The sequence below is a fragment of the Oncorhynchus tshawytscha genome, linkage group LG29, assembly GCF_018296145.1.
Source record: "Oncorhynchus tshawytscha isolate Ot180627B linkage group LG29, Otsh_v2.0, whole genome shotgun sequence".
Lineage (NCBI taxonomy): Eukaryota > Metazoa > Chordata > Actinopteri > Salmoniformes > Salmonidae > Oncorhynchus > Oncorhynchus tshawytscha.
This window is the reverse complement of record NC_056457.1, coordinates 16,044,063-16,066,841: the sequence shown is the minus strand read 5'-3', so window position 1 is coordinate 16,066,841 and position 22,779 is coordinate 16,044,063. Positions and strand designations below refer to the sequence as shown.

The following is a 22,779-nucleotide window of genomic DNA, read 5'->3' as shown; positions in this document are numbered from 1 at the left end:
TTCTTTTACAACAAAGCCCAGGAAGCAGACAGACAGAATGAGATGGAGAGAGGGGCAGAGAGAGTGTGTGTCTTGGTATACTGTATGTGTGTGGGAGAGAGTAACCCCCGGAGCCGGTGATGCTGTACTGTACCATAGGTCCAGGAGGGCCAGGTGGTCCTGGGCTGCCATTAGCACAGTCACACTCCACTTCCTCCACTGTGGGCTCACGGTCCAGGGGACACTGGGACAGATACACACTGAAGTGTGACACTCTAATGCAGACACTAAATGGTTAAAAAGAGCAGAGACAACAAGTCCTCACTCACCCTCTCATCATCCTGTGAAAGAAAAAAGAGAGAAAAATATATATCACTATACCCTTATACCCAGTTTATGTAAACTGCACTTCAAACTGCACTTTACAACTTCTTTGTCGAGATGCTATTACATTTTCTCTGTCGGTCATAATAACATTAAATAAGTAAGGAGTTGAGAGTAGTTGGGGAAATGAACAGATTTTCCCCACATTGTAATGGGTGCCTCACCACAGAGTAGATTTCACAGGCTGTCTCTCTCTCGCTTTGATGAGGGTCACAATAAAGGCGCAGTTTCTGTATCTCCACCTAAAAAAGGCGGTTAAAAAAAGAAAGGAAAACAAGTCAGGCAACACTGAAATTATGAAAGAGACTACACAACAATTTCACCCATTGTTCATCCAAATGCAATGGTCCTATTTCACTTGAGTCCAACATAGAAAACCACATTTGCTAAATGCTTTCGTCAAATGCTTTGTGAGAGCCGTGCACGCCCCACGTAAGGCCCCAGTAAATATACAGTGCCAACCTAAGTAATTATACTGGAGCAGTAGTAAGCCTATAGTCACATCCCTTGCCAATTTGCCGTAGGGAAAACAGTGTTCCTTCTACTCACAGGGACTGTGGTCTCCGCCCCAAACTTCTTGGCGACCTGCGTCTTGCCGTTGATGTAGATTGGCTCCACCGGCTCCAGTAGCGCCACTTCCTGGATCTCCTCATCGTCCAGGAAACCGGTTACTTGTCGGGGCCTCACGAGCAGCTTCAGCTGGTGCCAGCCTTCATCAAAGAAACTCTGTAATGGATGGTGGCACAAAAGGGTCAATCAGAACGATAGGGACATGGATGTGACGTCCATAATACCATAGGGCTCTAATTCACTTGCGGTTGCATCCATACCACAAATTGTGGGCCTAAATCACGTTTCTCACTAGTGGCCATGAAACTGAACATATGTGTCCACATTGCCAGTGTAAATGTTAAAGTGTACTCTTAGTTATAATAGCTACATCTAGGAGTGGGAGTACTTGTGGCACCCAAGCTTCTAGACAGGTTGTCAATGCTGCCAATCAGAGTGGTGAGCAGTGCCATTGAGGTACTTATGGCACTATCCCGCTTTTCCGTGGCACGCTCTCTTTGAACACAAAGCTGCCAAAAGGAAAACAGAAAAATCAACTGTTCCGTGGTCTTTAGAAATGGCATCCACATGAATTAACTTTGCATGTTGTTCTGAGTGGAGAACGCGTTGGAGTCTAAACTGCAATCCAGTCCATTAAAAGTATCAGAAATAGGAGGGTCATATTCATGATCATTGACAGACTACATTCCGACGCCAGCAGAATGTATGCCTACCATCACCTCTGTACAAGATCACAGTTAGGATCCGGTGTGTTTCCTGACCAGGAAAAAGTCCTGGCTTTGAAAAGTCTGATATAGTGTTTTCAGTATACTGTGGTATCAGTGGAGACTACTGAGAGGAGAGCGGTTCATAATAATGGCTGGAACGGAGAAAATGGAATGGCATCAAACACCTGGAAACCATGTGTTTGATACCATTCCGCTGTCATTACCACGAGCCCGTTCCCCCCAATTAAGGTGTCACCAACCTCCTGTGTGTGGTATACAGTACGCTCTTTAAAAAAACATGTTCCATTCTGGCTATGACAGTAGTAGAGGTCTACGTTGTTCATGTGCAAATATGTATACATGTATACAAAAATGTACACAAGTACACAAAGATACCAACCCCAATGCCCTGTACATTAAAGGTGACCAGCTGCTCCTCATTGGTGGTGCTGGTGGTCGTGAAAGTGACAGACTTGTCTGCTCCGTTCAGTGTCACTGCTGCCTGGGTGACGCCATCTTTAGAAAGGATCCTCAACAGGTCAAACTTGTCCTGTTTGGCTGAACCCTTGAGGCGGACCGTGGCCACAAACACATAGGATGGAGGCAGACCCTCGGGGAAGATCTCCCTGAGAAAATAGTCAAATAACAAATAGAAAACAGAATCATGAATACAGTACTTGTCAACATCTGTATGGTGACTTGTAAGTAACCTTTGAAAAATGAGGGGAAATCATAAGCCTGCAAAGTATGACGAGTACAAAATGTGTTATTATCAAGTGAAAAACTATGGATTCAGAGATTGTCCTGGTCAGTTCATATTCCACTGTTTTCCTTCAGGCTTCCAAGAAAGGATTTAGAATATTCCACTATTGCCGATGATGTTGTGCACTTTTTGCCACCACAAACATGTGTCAAAGAGGTTTGAAGTGCCACTGGACGGAACATCATCTGGATGTTTTCAAAAACTCACCCAGGCTTCTAGTGTCTGTGGCTGAAGGTCGTCCAAGTGACTCACCCAGGCTTCTAGTGTCTGCGGCTGAAGGTCGTCCAAGTGACTCACCCAGGCTTCTAGTGTCTGTGGCTGAAGGTCGTCCAAGTGACTCTCCCAGGCTTCTAGTGTCTGCGGCTGAAGGTCGTCCAAGTGACTCACCCAGGCTTCTAGTGTCTGTGACTGAAGGTCGTCCAAGTGACTCACCCAGGCTTCTAGTGTCTGTGGCTGAAGGTCGTCCAAGTGACTCACCCAGGCTTCTAGTGTCTGCGGCTGAAGGTCGTCCAAGTGACTCACCCAGGCTTCTAGTGTCTGTGGCTGAAGGTCGTCCAAGTGACTCACCCAGGCTTCTAGTGTCTGTGGCTGAAGGTCGTCCAAGTGACTCACCCAGGCTTCTAGTGTCTGTGGCTGAAGGTCGTCCAAGTGACTCACCCAGGCTTCTAGTGTCTGCGGCTGAAGGTCGTCCAAGTGACTCACCCAGGCTTCTAGTGTCTGTGGCTGAAGGTCGTCCAAGTGACTCACCCAGGCTTCTAGTGTCTGCGGCTGAAGGTCGTCCAAGTGACTCTCCCAGGCTTCTAGTGTCTGTGGCTGAAGGTCGTCCATGTGACTTACCCAGGTTAGTCAGATTTCGAATTCAAGCTTGTCTTGTCACGTCATTAGCAGAAATAACAATGCCCCGTAACTGAGTTGATAATAATAATAATATTATATTTTGTTGATTTTATTCAGATCCTCATTAGCCAATGGCAACAGCTAGTCTTACTGGGGTCCTAAATTACAAAAAATACATTATAAACAAAATACTTTACAATTGACATACATTTTAAAAATATTAACATGTAGTGTGTGTGTTTGTTACACATAAATGTCAGTACATACGCACAACAAGTAGGTCACATGTGGGAGAGGCGTTGTGTCGTGAGGTGTTGCTTTATTTGTTTATTGAAAGCAGGTTTGCGGTTCACTTGTGCTGTATGAGATGTAAGGGAGTTCTATGCATTCATGGCTCTGTATAATACTGTACGTTACCTTAAATTTGTTCATGACCTGGGGAAAATACCCTTGGTGGCATGTCTGGTGGGGTAAGTGTGTGTGTCAGTGCCGTGTGTAAGTTGACTATGCAAACAATTTGGAATTTCCAAGACATTAATGTTTCTTATAAAAACAATAATCAATGCAGTCAGTTTTTCCTTAAACTCATAGCCATGAGACACTCGCATGCACATTACTGATATTAGCCCTCTGATTACAATGAAGAGCAAGACGTGCCGCTCTATTCTGGGCCAGCTGCAGCTTAATAAGGTCTTTCTTTGCAGCACTTGGCTATATAACTGGACAATAATCAAGGTAAGATTAATCTAGAGCCTGCAGGACTTACTTTTTGGAGTGTGGTGTCAAAAAGTAGAGCATCTCTTTACCACGGACAGACCTCCCCATCTTTACAACCATTGAATCAATATGTTTTGACCATGACAGTTTACAATCTAAGGTAACACCAAGTAATTTAGTCTTCTCAACTTGCTCAACAGCCACACCATTCATTACCAGATTCAGCTGAGGTCTAGAACTTAGGGAATTATTTGTACCAAATACAATGCTCTTAGTTTTAGAGAAGTTCAGGAACAGTTTATTATTGGCCACCCATTCTAAAACTGACTGCAACTGATTGTTTAGTTTTGAAATTATTTCACTAGCTGTGGTTGCTGACAGGTATAGGGTTGAATCATCAGCATACATGGACTCACAGGCTTTGTTTAATGCCAGTGGTAGGTCATTGGTAAAACATAGAAAAGAGTGGAGGGCCAAGAGAGCTGCCCTGGGATACACCATACTTCACATGTTTAACATTAAAAAAGCTTCCATTAAAGAGTTATATTAGATAGATAGCTTTGAATCTACGTATGTGTTATGGTTGAAAAGCCATAACACATACGTTTTCAACATGATAATTATGGTCAATAATATTAAAAGCTGTACTGAAGTCTAACAATACAATCTTCTTATTGTGTCATTTTTTAACCACTCATCAGTAATTTGTGTCAGTTGAGTACATGTTGAGTGCCCTTCTCTATAAGCATGCTGAAAGTCTGTTGTTAATTTGTTGACAGAGAAATAGCATTGTCTCTGGTCAAACACCATTTTTTCCAACAGTTTTCTAAGAGCTGGCAGCTAGCTGATAGGTCGCTCTGATAGAACCAGTAAAGGCCGCTTTACCATTCTTGGGCAGCGGAATGACTTTGGCTTCCCACCAGGCCTGAGGACAAACACTTTGCTCTAGGTTCAGATTAAAGATATGGCATATAGGAGTTGCTATAGAGTCATCGACCATCCTCAGTAGCTTTCCATCTAAGTTGTCAATGCCAGGAGGTTTGTCAATATTGATCGTAACAATAATATGAGATAAGTATGAGTTCAAAATAGCTAAGCAAAGGAATTGAGGACCATGGTTGATGTGGAGGTTGAAGGGGAGACCCACCTTGTGTTCTCTGTGATGTCTGTTGAGGTGGTCAAGGAGAAGGCTGTCTCAGACACCAGAGAGCCTTGGATCTTCTTGGTCTTCTGGTGGATATTCATGCCCAGCATCAACTCAAAGCCCTTCTCATCCCTGGAGGCCACTGGGATACGCGTAGGACACACAGACTCTTTGGACAGGAAATGACATCACATACGTCTCAGTGTGTTGTGGCATATCTACCGTAGATACAACCTAGATTGTATTTGAACATGCATGTCAAACATTATAATTAACCCATTTTGACTAGCTTCTCTTTGTAAGTAGTGAACGGGCTCCTATGGCTTCGTAAACGTTGTTGACAAATTTCCCTGCAGTTTATGGTCAAACAATGCCTCCAGCTGCAGTGTGGTTGGCAACAGCGAGCGTATCACATCTGTTTCCTGCCACCATCTTTTCCAATGCCCTTTCTTTACGCCGCCACATGTCCCTGGTTTGGCTCCAGTGCCTGCGGCTTCCCACTTCACAAAGCGTGAGTGGTGTGCAGCCTGCTTTCAGGGCAAACCTCCAGTCTCTTAAATAGGCATAGTAGCCAGGGCCCCGCACGAGATATGACCCATTTAATGCTTTCTGTACTCTTGCAACCCAAAAAGTGAAAGAAGTCCAGGTGAAAGAAAATGAACGAAATCAAGGAAAAGGAATAGCGGCAACCCACCCTCGAGTCCTAAACCCACTGTTTGGGGAACTCTATCCTAGCACACCTCCAGGTAGCAGTACACCTCCTACCTTACACTCACTCACCCTCACACAGTCTCTGCTCCATGGAGTCTCGGATTCGGTCTATGTTGGCGTAGTCCTCGGCATACAACACGTAGGTCCCCCCCGGCTTGTTGGCGATGGACATCAGCTCTGAGGTGGTGATCTCGGTGCCCACTCCCACGGCGAACACAATAACGCCTTGCGCCCGCGCCTCCACGCTAGCGTCCACCACATCATCCTGGGACTTTCCGTCCGTCACCACCACCGCAATGCGGTTCTTGACGGTGCTGGTGCGCTTCGAGGACGGGAACACGTGATCTACGGCGAACTTGATGGCACGGCCCGTCTGAGTGTTCCCGCCTAGATAGCTGATGCCCTCGATGGCCTGGATGAGGTCCGGGCCACCGTGGTGCTTCCCCAGGGGGATCTCCAGACGAGGGGTGTCGCTGTACTGCACCACGGCCACCTAGTTCAATATAGTCTTATTTGAATATGACAAAAAAGTTCAATTTAACCATTGTAGTTATATGTCAACTATGCTGTCATATGTCACTTTCGGTGACATATTACAGTAACACTGTACCGGGCAACTTAAGGTGCAGTGTTACACATATTCGTTCTAAGTCTGACCTGTGAGTAGTGGGAGCTGATGTCGAAGCCGCTGGTGATGTTGACGAGCCAGCTCTTGGCCTTTTTGAAGTCACTGTGGCCCACGCTCCACGAGCCATCTATGATGTAGACTAGGTCATTCACCGCAGTGCTGCAGCCTAGGAGGGGTGGTCACAGGTGTACACACACACACACGCACACAGTCATAGATACATTAATGTACATGCACACACACACATACACACCTCAAAAATAAGATATGATCATGTACAATGTCAATGTACAATGTCAAAGCTTTCCATATTTAGCTCCAAACATGTCCTTCGTAATCAGGGCCGTAATCAGGGCCTGATCGGCTACTACACCACCCGCGGCACCCCAGCCACCAGCTCATAGTGTTGCTGCAGTTCCCGCCCCCACCCCATTCCCGCTTCTCCCGAAGTTCACTCCCACTATCCTTGGTAGCTCTGGTGATGTGTGTGTTTATATGGGAGTATCCAATTGTGAAACATTAATCAAAATGACTCTGCCAATTAGATTATTGTATTTTTTTTTTTAGTTTGTGTGTGACAAAAACGATTAGTGATTAAGGCAGTAGCCTAACCTAGCCTGTTAACATTAGCTAGCTACTACTAGTGGATATAATTTTAGCTAAAAGTAATCTATAGAGATTTGAAGTGAACATTTTAAAAAATCAATGAGAAAAGAAGCACAATCTCTAACCAAAGAAATTAGCTGGTGAAATGTATCAGCGTGCAGCAAAGTCCATCAGCCATGTGGAGAATGACAAGTTTTCGTTGGCCCACTACAATAGGAGGATGGCGAACGGGGGGATAGTGGAGAGACCAAGGTTAGCCTATTCCAAGCCTATTTGCCTATTCCAAGTTTTGCTGCAAACTTTTTGCTGCACACGAGTGCAAATATGCGCTGGTCAGGGATGGAACAAGGGACTGGAAGAATCTGTGCCACCTCCTCAGCTCGCATGAGAAGTCACATGACCACCTAGATAGCTTCCAGATATGGAAGGAGCTGGAGATCAGGCTGGTGTCCAAGCAAACTTAGATGGTTTGATTTCAGGACCATGGACAGCTACCGAGAGAACATCGCTGACTGCAATGCAGCACCACAGCAGATGAAAGAAGCCACTAGGTGGAGACAAAATAAATAAATTGTTGAAACTGATGTCGGACAATCAAATTCAGTATGTAAATAAACTACATTTGTTAAGGCTGGGTCATTGACATAAAGCGTATTTTACCCTGCTCCAGCGAAACGAGGCCCGCCCTGCATTTATGAAAGCAGTTGTTTCCAAAGTTCAAATGATCTCACTCTGTCTTACAGTCCTAACAGAAATATTAAAATATATGTTACATGTGTTATATAAAAGTGATATTTTTATTTTTATTGTAACAATTATGGAGCCGTGCTATGTGTGATAACAGGTGTGATATAGAAGAAACTTGTTTTCCTACTATAGGTAGTAGGTTGCATAGTGATAGCAACATTGTAACTCTCCAATGCAGGGGTTAAAGATAATTGGAGCTTATTTCTTCATCTTCCAATAAATAAGTGGTAAACCTACCTGTTTGACAGACAATTATCCTATCCATATATGTCGGCATAGCCAAGTACTCCAATACTGTCGCAATGCACTGATTAAATACCTTTGTGTCTGGGAAGGGCTTGGTGTGTTTGACTAAAACCAGGGCTCAAATTGAGTGAGGGTATCACATACCCTTTGTTAAAGAGAGGGCAAAAAGGATATATATTGTTTGCTTTATATTTTGAAATAAATACATAAATGTATCCAGGTTATATCAAGCGTTCTATAACCATGCTTAACTCGGTGATGCCTTATAGTAGAAACAAGCTCTGAAATGCCTGGGAAAGACGCGACTCCAATGCATATGGGGATATATTGATTCCTCTCTATGACAATCTCAAGCTGAGCTGCAAGGAGATGAAAACACTTGACTTTGCTATTCTGTCCCTACTAATTAAGCTTTTCTCTTTCTGAAAAGAAAACACGTTTGTTTAAACCCAGGCAGCTTTAAGGAACCACTTCGGTTGTTTGGTTATACAACGGACGAGTAGCCATTCATCAGGATGTCTACGATGTCATTATTTTTGTCTCGCCTACGGCGCAGAACGTCCAGGGCATTGCTGATTTTATCAGCGTAATCAGATTGAAAATATTAGACTATGTTATTGACATTGAACTGATTATATAGCCTACTAACCAGGTGTGTTAAAAATGGTGTTTATTCGTAGCATAGGCCTATTAATTGGGCTGCTATTATGTTCTGTTCCTCCAACTTTTGGCTGAGAAATAAAATTGGCCCAAGGCCAAACCTATGGGGGGGCGGCAGATTTTTGTCTCGCCTAGGGCGGCAGAACGTCCAGGGCCGGCCCTGTTCGTATTTTGAGATGCAAGGTTTAACCTGCATGTTTTCTACAGAACAGATTAGACATACCATACCAAATGTAGACATACTGTACATACCAGCTCTGATATCCTCCTCCTCTATTGCCTGTAGATATGCCAGAAACAGCAGCATAGTCAGTGACCTTAATGTCCATGCCATTGTTCTTTAAGAGGTGTCCCGGTGCAGTCTTCACAGTCTGAAATGAATACTTTCACAGTTGAGAAATGCATGTTTATAATTTACAGTATGTAAATCAACAGATTGGATTTCGGATCAGAGAATGTCAGGGAGATGTGAAACGTCAAGAACAAACAGCAGTTTGATATGTGCAGATGTTGAAGTAAGCTGTTCTGAGATTTCATGTCAACTCTCATTTCAGACCTGAATGTCACATTTTCCAAACGTAATCACATGTAAAAACCCTCTATACGCTATCAAAATACAAAACAGCATTCACCACGTACTGTGAATTTAATTGGACTGTCACCGAAATGCCTAACACCATTCTTGTTTAGAACGGGCCTGTGGTACACCCACTCATTCATATGCCTGTTCTTCCAAGAGTCTGCTGTCTCTTTTTACAAGAGAGAATGTTATGCTTCTCAGCTCTGTTTTGTTTCATGCAATGTAATGGGACAGATGCGTCAGATGAGCAACCAGGCAAACTCTAAATAATGTACATAAAAAGGACATGAATAAAACAGCATGTGTCAGGAAACTGTACTTGTATGCCCATGGGCTGAAAACAAGAACCTCTCTCCCTCTCCCCCTAAAATCTGTTTTTTTTCTTCCCCCACCCTTAAAAAATATCTTGGTAAGGGAGACATTTTGCATTATGCCATAAGACGTGTGGTCTGTTTTTTTTGTGGGGGCCAGCCCACTTTCATTTAGCCTAGAAACATTGCCCCACCGACCACAGGCCTCAGCCAAAGAAAATAACAATGTAGGCAGAATGCTAGAGAACACAACACGAAAATAAACATGGCATGCTGCAGTGTGTTGGCAGGCAGTCTGAAGACAGGGGTGGGACGGCACACAGACACACACACACACACAGACACACGTCTCTCTATGTGACGGATGTCAGTCGTGGCCAGACTGCTTCCTCCCTCCACTTCAAATCCTTCTCCACTACGATGTCATTTGAATGTCAATAGACATTCTTTTCTTTTTTAAGTCTGATCCAACAAGCATTGAGTTGTTCTGCTTCAAGTCATGGTACTGAGCCATGCATTTCAGCAAACAGCCTTGAGACCAAGTGAATAACATGTTTGTTAACATGGGGGTTCTGAGTCACAGGGATATGTAACTCTCAGGCTGTCAAGACGGTAAGTTATTTTGAGGTAAAGGAGTGGCCTGAGTTCAAGTATCAGACACAGGGGTAAAGAGAGAAAAAAAAAGAGACAAATGTGTCCAATGCTGGCCTCCATTCACTACTTCTCCAAGCGGTCTTGTAAAATGGTAGTACAGGTAGTAAAATGTTACAGCCTGGCTGTAACTGCAGGTCCTAGGAGAGGGCACTCAGGACATTCCCAGGGACATGGGAAGTCAATTCTCTCGTAAATCATCTGTGTGCAGCGTTTCCCTCCATCTCAGTACAGTGATGGTTCCACTAAACCTGCAAATGATCCATCAGTGGTAAACAGAGCACCAGAACTGTGAATCAGGCATTAAAACAAAACCAAAAATATATATACACATTGTGGCTCGTTTATGAATGAATCACTGAGAAGCGACGTTACATTCATCACCAAGAACATTTCATCATTTCCCTGGCTTTATGTCCTACACAGCAAATTTGTGGCTGTTGTGTTGAGGTAAAAAACGTTGTGAGTGTTATGTCTACCCGAGTGTCGATTATAGTGGTGTTAACACCAGTGGGATTTAAATTGACGCCACCTGCAGTGAAAAAAATGAAGTGTTTCACAGTGGAATCGACACCGCATGGTGTTGTTGTTACTCAACTGTGTTGAGTTAATTTATGTTCATCCTCTTGGGAGTGAAAAAGACCTGGGAGGGGCCTCTATCACATTTCGCAGCATGCTTTGTTGTAGGTTTATTTTGAGAACAGTTTGTTTTAATATACAGTACCAGTCAAAAGTTTGGACACACCAACTAATTCAAGGATTTTTCTTTATTTGAACTATTTTCTACATTGTAGAATAATAGTGAAGACATCAAAACTATGAAATATAACATATAGAATCATGTAGTAACCAAAAAAGTTTTCAACAAATCAAAACATAGATTATATTTTAGATTCTTCAAAGTAGCCACCCTTTGCCCTGATGACAGCTTTGCAATGCAATCTAACACAATATAAGTGGTTGGAATTATTGCTCCAGTTACTGAAATGGTTGTTCCAATTTAGATGGTTTAGGTAGTCTTTTATGACAAGTTCATCACCATAGCACTCATTCTGAATTTAAATTGTGGGTGATAAAAGTTAAAATTATTATAATGCGGCGGCAATTAGCCTGGCAGGTAGGAGCGTTAATTACTGGCCCAATGCTCCTACCCGCCAGGCTAACTGCTGCCACATTATAATAATCATAACCGAAAGGTTGCTGGATCAAAACCCGAGCTAACAAGATAAAAATCTGTCATTCTGCCCCTGAGCAAGGCAATTAACCCACTGTTCCCCAGGTGCCGATGCTGTCGATTAAGGCACCTCTCTGATTCAGAGGGTTTGAGTTAAATACAGAAGACACATTTCAGTTGAATGCATGACTAGGTATCCCCCTTTCCCTTCCCTAATTGTTGAAATCCTCCCTATGGCTGGATTCCAGCATAGTGACCTGCAGGGGGCATAACTAAAGGCCTTATGAAATGTATAATGTAAGGTCATGAAGGGTTTACTTCATACTCAAAAACATTGACTTAGGTACTGAAGCCTTCAACAAGTGACAGCCTGAGATTAATGAATACAACAACCATGTCTCTGTAACTAACAAACACAGTCATGGGTAGGTAACTCATAATGTTCACTCGAAATGCACCCTGGGAAATAGGCAAATAAGGCTTTACACCCCACAGTGTTAAAAGACCCCCCCCAAAAAAGAAACATAATAATACATGTGTTATTCCCTAAAACTGAGAAAGTGTAACAGCATCAACTCAAATAAAATGTTAATTTAAATCAGAATTTGCTATACCCACGGTGTTAGGGACCTAACACTCTGGGGATGTCAGTTTATCAGCACTTTGAAAAGTGTTAGTTTAACACTATTTGAGATGGTCACCTATAATTTCAAAGAAAGTGTTACATTTAACACTGTGGGTGTTAAAATTCTGATCACAAATTTGCTTTGTAGATGTGTCTCCTGTCTTGATCCAATATCTTCTGACTGACATCCTAATCTTTGCACTTGATTATAAAACTTTCCACATTAGTCCTGTTTTGCAAGGACAATCAATGAACAATGCTAGGGATTATGCACACTCGCTGTTGATCAAGCCTCACTTCACTGGCACAGTATACATGACATACTGCCATGCCACTTCTCTCTCTCCACAGCCACATGTGTCTGTTTGCTTGCATTGCATGATGTAATAAGCTCCAAATAACCATCCGGTTTCAATGGTGGGAGCAGCTGATATGTTTCTCCATTGAGTGTGAGGGTGTTGGGTATTTGGCTGGCTAAATAGTGGGGAACCCTGAGATTTTCCTCCAAATGTGTAATGGTTGTGGTATAATGGTACTTTTCAACCGAAGGCCATCTGTGTGTTTTCTTATGTACCAAATCCACAAGTTCCCTACCATAGCTTGTGGAAATTCCTCATCACACATGAAAATGAAAGAATCTGTCCATCGACTGAGGTTTCCTGTTTCCTCTGAGCTTACACATTTTGTGCCAAAAGCGATCAGTAAAAGCGAGCTAGACAGGTCAATGGTAAACGCGTTAACATCTCAGCATTCATCTGTTGTGAAGAAAGATGCATTCTGTTCAGGCTCCATAACATTGGTTGAATGTGGCAAGATGGCCTCAAGATGTTCACAGTTATGGATTGGCCTCCATTATGGTTTAAGAAATAATGTTGTGTTTGAGTGATGTTGTAACCAGTCAAACTCAATAGCTCTTCTTGTCTTCTTCTCTTCATTTACACTGATGTGAAAGAACTGGTCAAATTGCATTCCTTGTAGGCACCCATAACATGGAAAGGAAATGAGAAGAAGAAGCTGAGATACTCCCATTGACCTGCTCACCATTCAATGAGAACTAACTGGAACATATCCTATGAACGCCCTTTTCATAATTCATTAAAAGTGTGTTTATAATGCCTTATGAGCTATGCATAAAAAACGTCCCTCTGAGACAGGCCGAAGCATTCGAGCAGACTCTTTCTTTCCTTGCTGCGTCCATCCAGGCGGGCACAACAACATCAGCAGCTATAAATTCCCCATGGGCCTCTCCTAGTGAAACACATCAGTCATTACACAGATGATTTACACACGCATGGCATAGCGGCAAGCCTCGAACCTGAATTGCTTGGAGCCTCACGGAACATTTGGGAATCACTGGTGCGGTCAGTGCAACCACTCCCATTACAATCAATTACATCATCTTATTAACACGTACAGTACGTCTTTATTCAGCGTTCTCCTTCCACTCATCTCAATGTGGATGAATAAACATGAAGGTAGCTAAACCACACTGGGGCACCATTGTGAATACAAAAATGCTAATTGATTCTATCAAGGATATAATGAACTACATTAATGATGTGTGTGTGTGTGAGAGAGAGAGAGTGACTGAGTGCATAAAGAGATCTCTGGGAATTGATGCAGCAAAACCCATTGTCAATTGAACAAGGGAGTTCTAGGGGAGAGCTCGCTTTTAGTCCTACTAAAATGATTGCAGATTGCTGCAATTCCTCAGGGACAGTACAATGGGCTACATGGAGGACCTACATTAAAAATACTGATAAACCGAGATTGCTGTGTTTATAATTCAAACCGATTTTCCCCATGACTTCATATATATTCTTGTGATGCGCTGTTCATTGTTGTTGAGTGAATTCACTAGGAATGACAATACACTTTATGAAGGGGTTCCTTGACTGGCGCAGTGGTCTAAGGCACTGCATCACCGTGCTAGAGGCGTCACTATAGACCAGCGTTCGATCCCGGGCTGTATCACAAATGGCCGTGATCGGGAATCCCATATGGCGGTGCACAATTGGCCCAGCATCGTCCGGGTTAGGGGAGGGTTTGGCCGGGGTAGGCTGTCATTGTAAACAAGAATTTGTTCTTAACTCACTTGCCTCATGAAATAAATGTTAAATAAATAGGTAGGTTGTTGTCAGCTTTTGAAGAACATATCCATGTTCATTTGGTCCCTGAAATATCATGTAGGAATATCTTGTGTTTTAGGTGCTATATTTGTCCATCTGTATCCACTCGACTCCTAACATCATATTTAGTCCCTACACTGCCAGAAAATGTGGCTTCTTCAGTTTACAGAACAGCCTTCTTCAGATTTCGGATATGTAATCATTTCAGTTGCAAGACACATTGGCCATGGTTGGAGGAAGGCATACTACTGTATATTCTCCTTAGCAATGTGTAATGTGCTTCTTATCAAAACCAGTGTTTGGATGCAAGGCCACACAGGCATAATCAGATATATGGCATTTATATTTGCAGCATGTCTGCCCTTTTCTGCTCAGCGACAGTTGAATTTGCAACGTTTATTTTCTGCCTCACCAACAGTTGCAGAATACAGATTCTGGGGGTACAAGACATGCTTATTCTGAAAGGCCCACTTTAAGGACAACTTAATATCATTACCATGAGGATAATCATGGTTAACCCAGAAGTAAAATCTCACAGAATTTGGTCAGCTACAGAATCTGTCCACGAGAGATTACCATGAAGGCCAAAGTACTGTACGTGATAAGCAATAAACCAACACACCACAAAATGTGACTTTTATTTTCTTTAACTGTCTCAGGTGTCTCCCCTTTGCCCCGATATGAGGTCAGTTCATCATTGCCATTGCCACTGGGCAAGCATATGTTACCCTTTCAGTGCGGAGCCACCAATCTCCTTGAGGCAAGCCATGATGTAATACTGAGTAGCAAGCAAGTCACTATCAGGCTAACTAAAAGTCAAGAATAGGCTGTTGTTACAGTACATAGCCTATAATTTCCTGCACCCAACAGGGGATTACATACTTCATGGCTTCCCCATTAAATGTAGCCCATGCACTGACAATACTTGCTCCAGAATAGGAACAATGTAAAGAAAAGTAGCTCCAGTCATCAGCTACTCAGATAGGCTACTGTTGTAGTAGACTACCATTGCAATTCAATCCGTCACCTGAATCAGATGATACATTGTAGGCCGCATGAACCTTGCATCAGAAAAGACATTAAACCAAATGAAAACGTGCCTGTGGGATATCAGGCTACATTCCCATCACCACATTCCTCAAAAGCATGTAGCCTATCTTTGCATCAGTTAGAATGTCTGAAAACGCAAATAGAGATCTGTAAAATGGGTTCGGAGGAATCTGCAATCTGATTGGCTGAGATGGGGTTCCAAGCCATTGACAATTCACTGTTATCTGCACTGTCTATGTCTAAGTAGTGTTAAGTTTCAAAGTATCAATACTTCAATTCAATTACAAATAATAATCAATCAAGACAATAGTTCATTACTTTATTAGTAATTAACTATAATGTTAAGTAATCAAAGTCGTTTTTGGAATAGCCATTAATAATTTCAGTATGAAAAAGATCTGAAAAGAAAAGCTTACCTTTTCAATTCCAGGAGACTAGTACAGTAAAAACGGTCCCTCTCCAGAGACAAACTTAAGACAAAATGATTTATTGTACAAATAGAAATTCTCTGTATCGTCACTAGAGGGAGACTTCGCCATTGGTCCACAAGTGAAAGTGTCGCACTCGCAGGTCTTTATACCCGGGGAGCCTGTGACGTCTCATGGAACGCTCCACATGTTGCTGCTGTCACTCCCGACTGCAGGCTTTGTGAAATGAGTGGGATAACCTTTAAATTATTCATTAGACCGACACGCAGACAGAGAGACTGACACACACACACACACACACAGATCTTCATTGGTGATTTGTTAGTTGAAAGATACACTCACACTTGTTTGATTAAAAATGTCTGTGTAGGCTCCTATATTCAGTAGTAGCCTATTTTAACTTGTCTAACTGTAGATCGTTTTTTGTTGTTACATAAATGGTTGGATACAGAACAAGCACACATTTACCTTTACTAGCCCAAATGTGTATGGAAAATGTAACAGTAGGTAAAATATTTGTCCCCTGCACAGTTTCAACCTAAATGTATCTCAAAAACGCTCATTAGTGACTGAAAACCTTCATGAGAGAAAGTGGCATCAAGTTGACCCTTAAAATCTACCAACTACACTGTGCATGAAAAAACTTTTTAGAGTTTTATTAATGTAGGTTACGCTTTACCAAATAGATACCCATTACAGTGTTTGAAGCAGACCAAATCCATAGATCCAGAGCCATGCTGTTGAAATACCATAGACTCCACCCTACATTCAGCCCCCTAAATTAACTATTTTCGTTCAAAACAACGACAAGAAATGTTTAACTTAACCCTTCAGACTCAGACTTTGACTATGTGGAAGGTGATGAAGACAAAATGATCTATGTCAGAGGTCACTGGATGAGTTTGGCATTTGTCAGTGGGTGGGAGGTGTCATAGTAATTGTAGTGTATTTGAGAGTTCAAATATGTATTTAAAAATGTTTCTAGTGGCTGGAGAATGTTCCATATGCATAAATGCGGTGTCTTCTAATGGCGTCATTTTTGAGATTCTAAAAACAACATCTCAAAAGCATTTCGGCCACCCAAACGTTTTCTTCTCATTTGATTAAGTTAAATGTTATGCTGCACATATCTTTGGGGATTTGGGTTTTGTTGGTTGTCTAACCTCTTTAAATGTCAGTTGAAAGGACATACTTAACCAGCTCATTTTATCAATAAACAAACCAAAGTAAATGTCACTGGATCCATTATCAGTGAGAGTATATTAGTACAATTGAAAATACTGTAAATGTTGCTGTATCGTATGCAAAGGATTTCAAATACCAGCTTTTATTTTTTCTTATAGTGTTCATATAAAGTGGAAGAGCTACCTTCATTCTACTTCATTACAGTAATAGCCTAGATACATGCCATAGCTGCATAATGCTTATACATCGCACATTTCAGCAATTTAACCTTTAGGACTACCAAAAGGGATGGATGATGAACCCTGATCAAATGTTGCCCCCTGTTGCTTGCCTTCAATTACTGCTCAACATAATGCAAGGCTTCAAGCTGTTTTGAACAACACCAGCTACAAAAGCTATGTGGATGGTCAAAATGTCATGTCAAAATACCATTCCCATTCTTTTTCTTTTGGATTTAAAAAAAAATGTATTTAACTAGGCAAGTCAGTTAAGAACAAATTATTATTTACAATGACGGCCAAACCTGGATCAATTGTGCGCCGCCCTATGGGACTCCCAATCACAGCCGGATGTGATACAGCCTGGATTCGAACCAGGCTGAAACGCAACATGTGAAGTGTTGGTCCCATGTGACACCTCTGGCACTGAGATGCAGTGCCTTAGACCGCTGCGCCACTCAGTAGCCCTGTTGATGTATACAGGGATTATCAAGGATATATGATTAATCTGACATACAGTCGTGGCCAAACATTTTGAGAATGACACAAATATTAATTTCCACAAAGTTTGCTGCTTCAGTGTCTTTAGATATTTTTTTCAGATGTTACTATGGAATACTGAAGTACATTTTCGTAAGTGTCAAAGGCTTTCATTGACAATTACATGAAGTTGATGCAAAGAGTCAATATTTGCAGTGTTGACCCTTCTTTTTCAAGACCTCTGCAATCCGCCCTGGCATGCTATCAATTAACTTCTGGGCCACATCCTGACTGATGGCAGCACATTCTTGCATAATCAATGCTTGGAGTTTGTCAGAATTTGTGTGTTTTTGCTTGTCCACCCGCCTCTTGAGGATTGACCACAAGTTCTCAATGGGATTAAAGTCTGGGGAGTTTCCTTGCCATGGACCCAAAATATCAATGTTTTGTTGCCAGAGCCACTTTGTTATCACTTTGCCTTATGGCAAGGTGCTCCATCATGCTGGAAAAGGCATTGTTTGTCACCAAACTGTTCCTGGATGGTTGGGAGAAGTTGCTCTCAGAGGATGTGTTGGTACCGTTCTTTATTCATGGCTGTGTTCTTAGGCAAAATTGTGAGTGAGCCCACTCCCTTGGCTGAGAAGCAACCCCACACATGAATGGTCTCAGGATGCTTTACTGTTGGCATGACACAGGACTGATGGTAGCGCTCAACTTGTCTTCTCTGGACAAGCTTTTTTCCGGATGCCCCAAACATTCGGAAAGGGGATTCATCTGAAAATTACTTTACCCCAGTCCTCAGCAGTCCAATCCCTGTACCTTTTGCAGAATATCAGTCTGTCCCTGATGTTTTTCCTGGAGAGAAGTGGCTTCTTTGCTGCCCTTCTTGACACCAGGCCATCCTCCAAAAGTCTTCGCCTCACTGTGCATGAAGATGCACTCACAACTGCCTGCTGCCATTCCTGAGCAAGCTCTGTACTGGTGGTGCCCCGATCCCGCAGCTGAATCAACTTTAGGAGACGGTCCTGGCGCTTGTTGGACATTCTTGGACGCCCTGAAGCCTTCTTCACAACAATTGAACTGCTCTCCTTGAAGTTCTTGATGATCCGATAAATGGTTGACTTAGGTGCAATCTTACTTGCAGCAATATCCTTGCCTCTGAAGCCCTTTTTGTGCAAAGCAATGATGACGGCACATGTTTCCTTGCAGGTAACCATGATTGACAGAGGAAGAACAATGATTCCAAGCACCGCCAATCCTTTTGAAGCTTCCAGTCTGTTATTCGAACTCAATCAGCATGACAGAGTGATCTCCAGCCTTGTCCTCGTCAACACTCACACCTGTGTTAACGAGAGAATCACTGACATGATGTCAGCTGGTCCTTTTGTGGCAGGGCTGAAATGCAGTGGAAAAGTTTTGGGGGGATTCAGTTCATTTGCATGGCAAAGAGGGACTTTGCAATTCATTGCAATTCATCTGATCACTCTTCATAACATTCTGGAGTATATGCAAATTGCCATCATACAAACTGAGGCAGCAGACTTTGTGAAAATTCATATTTGTGTCACTCAAAACTTCTGGCCACGACTGTATACTGAACAAAAATATAAACACATGTTTCATGAGCTGAAATAAATGATCCCAGAAATGTTCCATTCACAAAAAGCTTGTTTCTCTCAAATTCTGTACACAAATTTGTTTTCATACATGTTAGTGAAATGTCTGTTTTGTCAAGATAATCTATCCACCTGACATGCGTGGCATATCAAGAATCTGATTAAACAGCATGATCATTACACAGGTGGCACTTGTGCTGGGGACAATATGTTCACTTGGCTATGCATGCCTCTCTCTAATATCAATATGCCTCGTCCATTACTGTCCTGGTTAGTGATTACTGTCTTATTTCACTGTAGAGCCTCTAGCCCTGCTCAATATGCCTTAATCAACCATGTTGTTCCACCTCCTACATATGTGATGACGTCACCTGTTTTAAACGTCTCTAGAGACTATATCCCTCTCATCATTACTCAATGCCTAGGTTTACCTCCAATGTACTCACATCCTATCTTACCTTTGTCTGTAGACTATGCCTTGAATCTATGCTATCGTGCCCAGAAACCTGCATCCTTTTACTCTCTATTCCGAACGTGCTAGACGGCCAGTTCGTATAGCATTTAGCCGTACCCGTATCCTACTTCTCCTCTGTTCTTCTGGTGATGTAGAGGTTAATCCAGGCCCAGCAGTGCCTAGCCCCACTCCCCAGGTGCTCTCATTTGTTGACTTCTGTAACCGTAAAAGCCTTGGTTTCATGCATGTTAACATTAGAAGGCTCCTCCCTAAGTTTGTTTTACTCACTGCTTTAGCACACTCTGCCAACCCGGATGTCTTAGTCGTGTCTGAATCCTGGCTTAGGAAAACCACCAAAAACCTTGAAATCTCCATTGCTAACTATAGCATTTTCCGTCAAGATAGAACTGCCAAAGGGGGCGGTGTTTCAATCTACTGCAAAGATAGCCTGCAGAGTTCTGTATCACTATCCAAGTCTGTACCCAAACAATTCGAGCTTCTACTTCTAAAAATGCACCTTTCCAGAAACAAGTCTCTCACTGTTGCCGCTTGCTATAGACCTCCCTCTGCACCCAGCTGTGCCCTCGATACCATGTGAATTGATTGCCCCCATCTATCTTCTGAGCTCGTGCTACTAGGTGACCTAAACTGGGAACATGCTTAACACCCCGGCCATCCTACAATCCAAGCTTGATGCCCTCAATCTCACACAAATTATCAATGAACCTACCAGGTACAACTCCAAATCCATAAACACGGGCACCCTCATAGATGTCATCCTAACTAACTCACCCTCCAAATACACCTCTGCTGTTTTCAATCAAGATCTCAGCGATCACTGCCTCATTGCCTGCATCCGTTATGGGTCAGTGGTCAAACGGCCTCCACTCATCACTGTCAAATGCTCCTTAAAACACTTCTGCTAGCAGGCCTTTCTAATTGACCTGGCCGGGGTATCCTAGAATGACATTGACCTCATCCCGTCAGTAGATGATGCCTGGCTATTCTTTAAAAGTGCCTTCCTCACCATCTTAAATAAGCATGCCCCATTCAAAAAATGTAGAACTAGGAATAGATATAGTCCTTGGTTCACTCCAGACCTGTCTGCCCTTGACCAGCACAAAAACATCCTGTGGCGTTCTAGCATCGAATAGCCCCCGTGATATGCAACTTTTCAGGGAAGTTAGGAACAAATATACACAGGCAGTTAGGAAAGCTATGGCTAGATTTTTCAAACAGAAATTTGCATCCTGTAGTACTAACTCAAAAAAGTTCTGGGACACTGTAAAGTCCATGGAGAATAAGAGCACCTCCTCCCAGCTTCCCTCTGCTCTGAGGCTAGGAAACACTGTCACCACCGGTAAATCCACTATAATTGAGAATTTCAATAAGCATCTCTCTACGGCCGGCCATGCCTTCCACTTGGCTACCCCTAGCCCTACCTTTGGTCATCTTTCCTTCCAGTTCTCTGCTGCCAATGACTGGAACAAACTGCAAAAATCTCTGAAGCTGGAGACTCATATCTCCCTCACTAGCTTTAAGCACCAGCTGTCAGAGCAGCTCACAGATCACTGCACCTGTACATAGCTCATCTGTAAACAGCCCATCTACCTACCTCATCCCCATACTTTATTTATTTATCTTGCTCCTTTGCACCCCAGTATCTCTACTTGCACATTCATCTTCTGCACATCTACCATTCCAGTGTCTAATTGCTATATTGTAATTACTTCGCCACCGTGGCCTATTTATTGCCTTAACTCCCTTATCTTACCTCATTTGCACTCACTGTATATAGACTTTTTGTTCTCTTTTGTTCTACTGTATTATTGACTATGTTTTGTTTATTCCATGTGTAACTCTGTGTTGTGTCGAATTGCTATGCTTTATCTTGGCCAGGTCACAGTTGCAAATGAGAACTTGTTCTCAACTAGCCTACCTGGTTAAATAAAAATAAATAAAAGGCCACTCTAAAATGTGCAGTTTTGTCACACAACACAATGCCACAATTGTCTCAAGTTTTGAGGGAGCATGCAATTGAGCATGTTGATTGCAGGAATGTCCATCAAGTGTAAAGAACTTATGAAAAAATACTTTAAAGTACTACTGAAGTCATTTTTTTAGGGTATTTATATTTTTGACAATAACTTTTACTCCACTACATTCCCAAAGAAAATAATGTACCCCCCCCACCCCCTGACATACAAAAGCAGTCGTTACATTTTTAATTCTTAACAGGACAGGAACATTTTCAAATTCACGCACTTATCAAGAGAACATCCCTACTGCCTCTGATTTGGCGGACTCACTAAACACAAATGCTTCATTTGTAAATTATGTCTGAGTGTTGGAGTGTGCCCCTGACTATCCGTAAATTAAAAAACAAGAAACATTTTGCCGTCTGGTTTGCCATACATAAGGACTTTGAAATGATTTCTACTTTTACTTTTGATAGTTAAGTATATTTTTGAAATTACATTTACTTTTGATACTCAAGTATATTTAAATTCAAATAATTGTATGACTTTCACTTTTACTTGAGTCATTTCCTGTTAAGGTATCTTTACTTTTAGTCAAGTATGATAATTGGGTACTTTTTCCACCACTGGCTATGCCCCTGCCCAGTCATGTGAAATCCAAATATTAGGGCCTAATGAATTTCTTTAAATTGACTGATTTCTGTAACTCAGTAAAACTCAGTAAAATAATTGAAGTTGTTACATGTTGCATTTGTCTTTGTTCAGTATATTTCACATACAGTGGTCTACTGTAAAGCAGTGTTGTTGTTTATCCTGGTCCTGGGAACCCAAATGGGTGCACATGATTGTTTTTACCTTAGGACTACACTCAATAACCAAGGCTTGATGATGAGTTGATCACTTGAATCAGCTATGTAGTGCTAGGGCAAAAAAAAAAAAAAAAAATGCACCCCCTTTGGGACCCCAGGGCAAGGATAAAGACACTACTGTAAACTACTGTAAATTTTAACATAATTCAGGCCTTGGTGGTATGCAATGTGCACTACTTATGCAATGTTATTTTTGAGCCACTAAGGGTCAGTGATGTCTAGAGGAAGGCTTATCTCGGGATAGGCCAATAGGAATAACACACTGTAATGTAAAGTGGTACCAACACATGCTTTCCATGCTTAAATAGCTAAATCAAGAGAAAATCATATA

The 22,779-nt window shown here is 42.2% G+C and overlaps 1 protein-coding gene across 2 annotated transcripts in view; it reads right to left on the bottom strand.

Annotated features, from left to right (window-relative positions):
- The window catches only part of si:dkey-225n22.4 (collagen alpha-1(XXI) chain), a 49,071-nt gene extending 33,291 nt beyond the window's left edge, over positions 1–15,780 (bottom strand). For both annotated transcript variants that reach the window (XM_024392792.2, XM_042308553.1), the window contains exons 1-10: positions 15,636–15,780; positions 8,952–9,070; positions 6,470–6,606; positions 5,882–6,305; positions 5,105–5,270; positions 2,041–2,266; positions 913–1,089; positions 528–605; positions 309–320; positions 134–223 (exon numbers count right to left, since the gene is read on the bottom strand). In XM_024392792.2, coding sequence (XP_024248560.1) covers positions 134–223; positions 309–320; positions 528–605; positions 913–1,089; positions 2,041–2,266; positions 5,105–5,270; positions 5,882–6,305; positions 6,470–6,606; positions 8,952–9,033 — 1,392 coding nt within the window. In that variant the 5' untranslated portion in view covers positions 9,034–9,070; positions 15,636–15,780. The remainder of the gene's footprint in view (positions 1–133; positions 224–308; positions 321–527; positions 606–912; positions 1,090–2,040; positions 2,267–5,104; positions 5,271–5,881; positions 6,306–6,469; positions 6,607–8,951; positions 9,071–15,635) is intronic.
- Between the last annotated feature and the right edge of the window lie 6,999 nt (positions 15,781–22,779).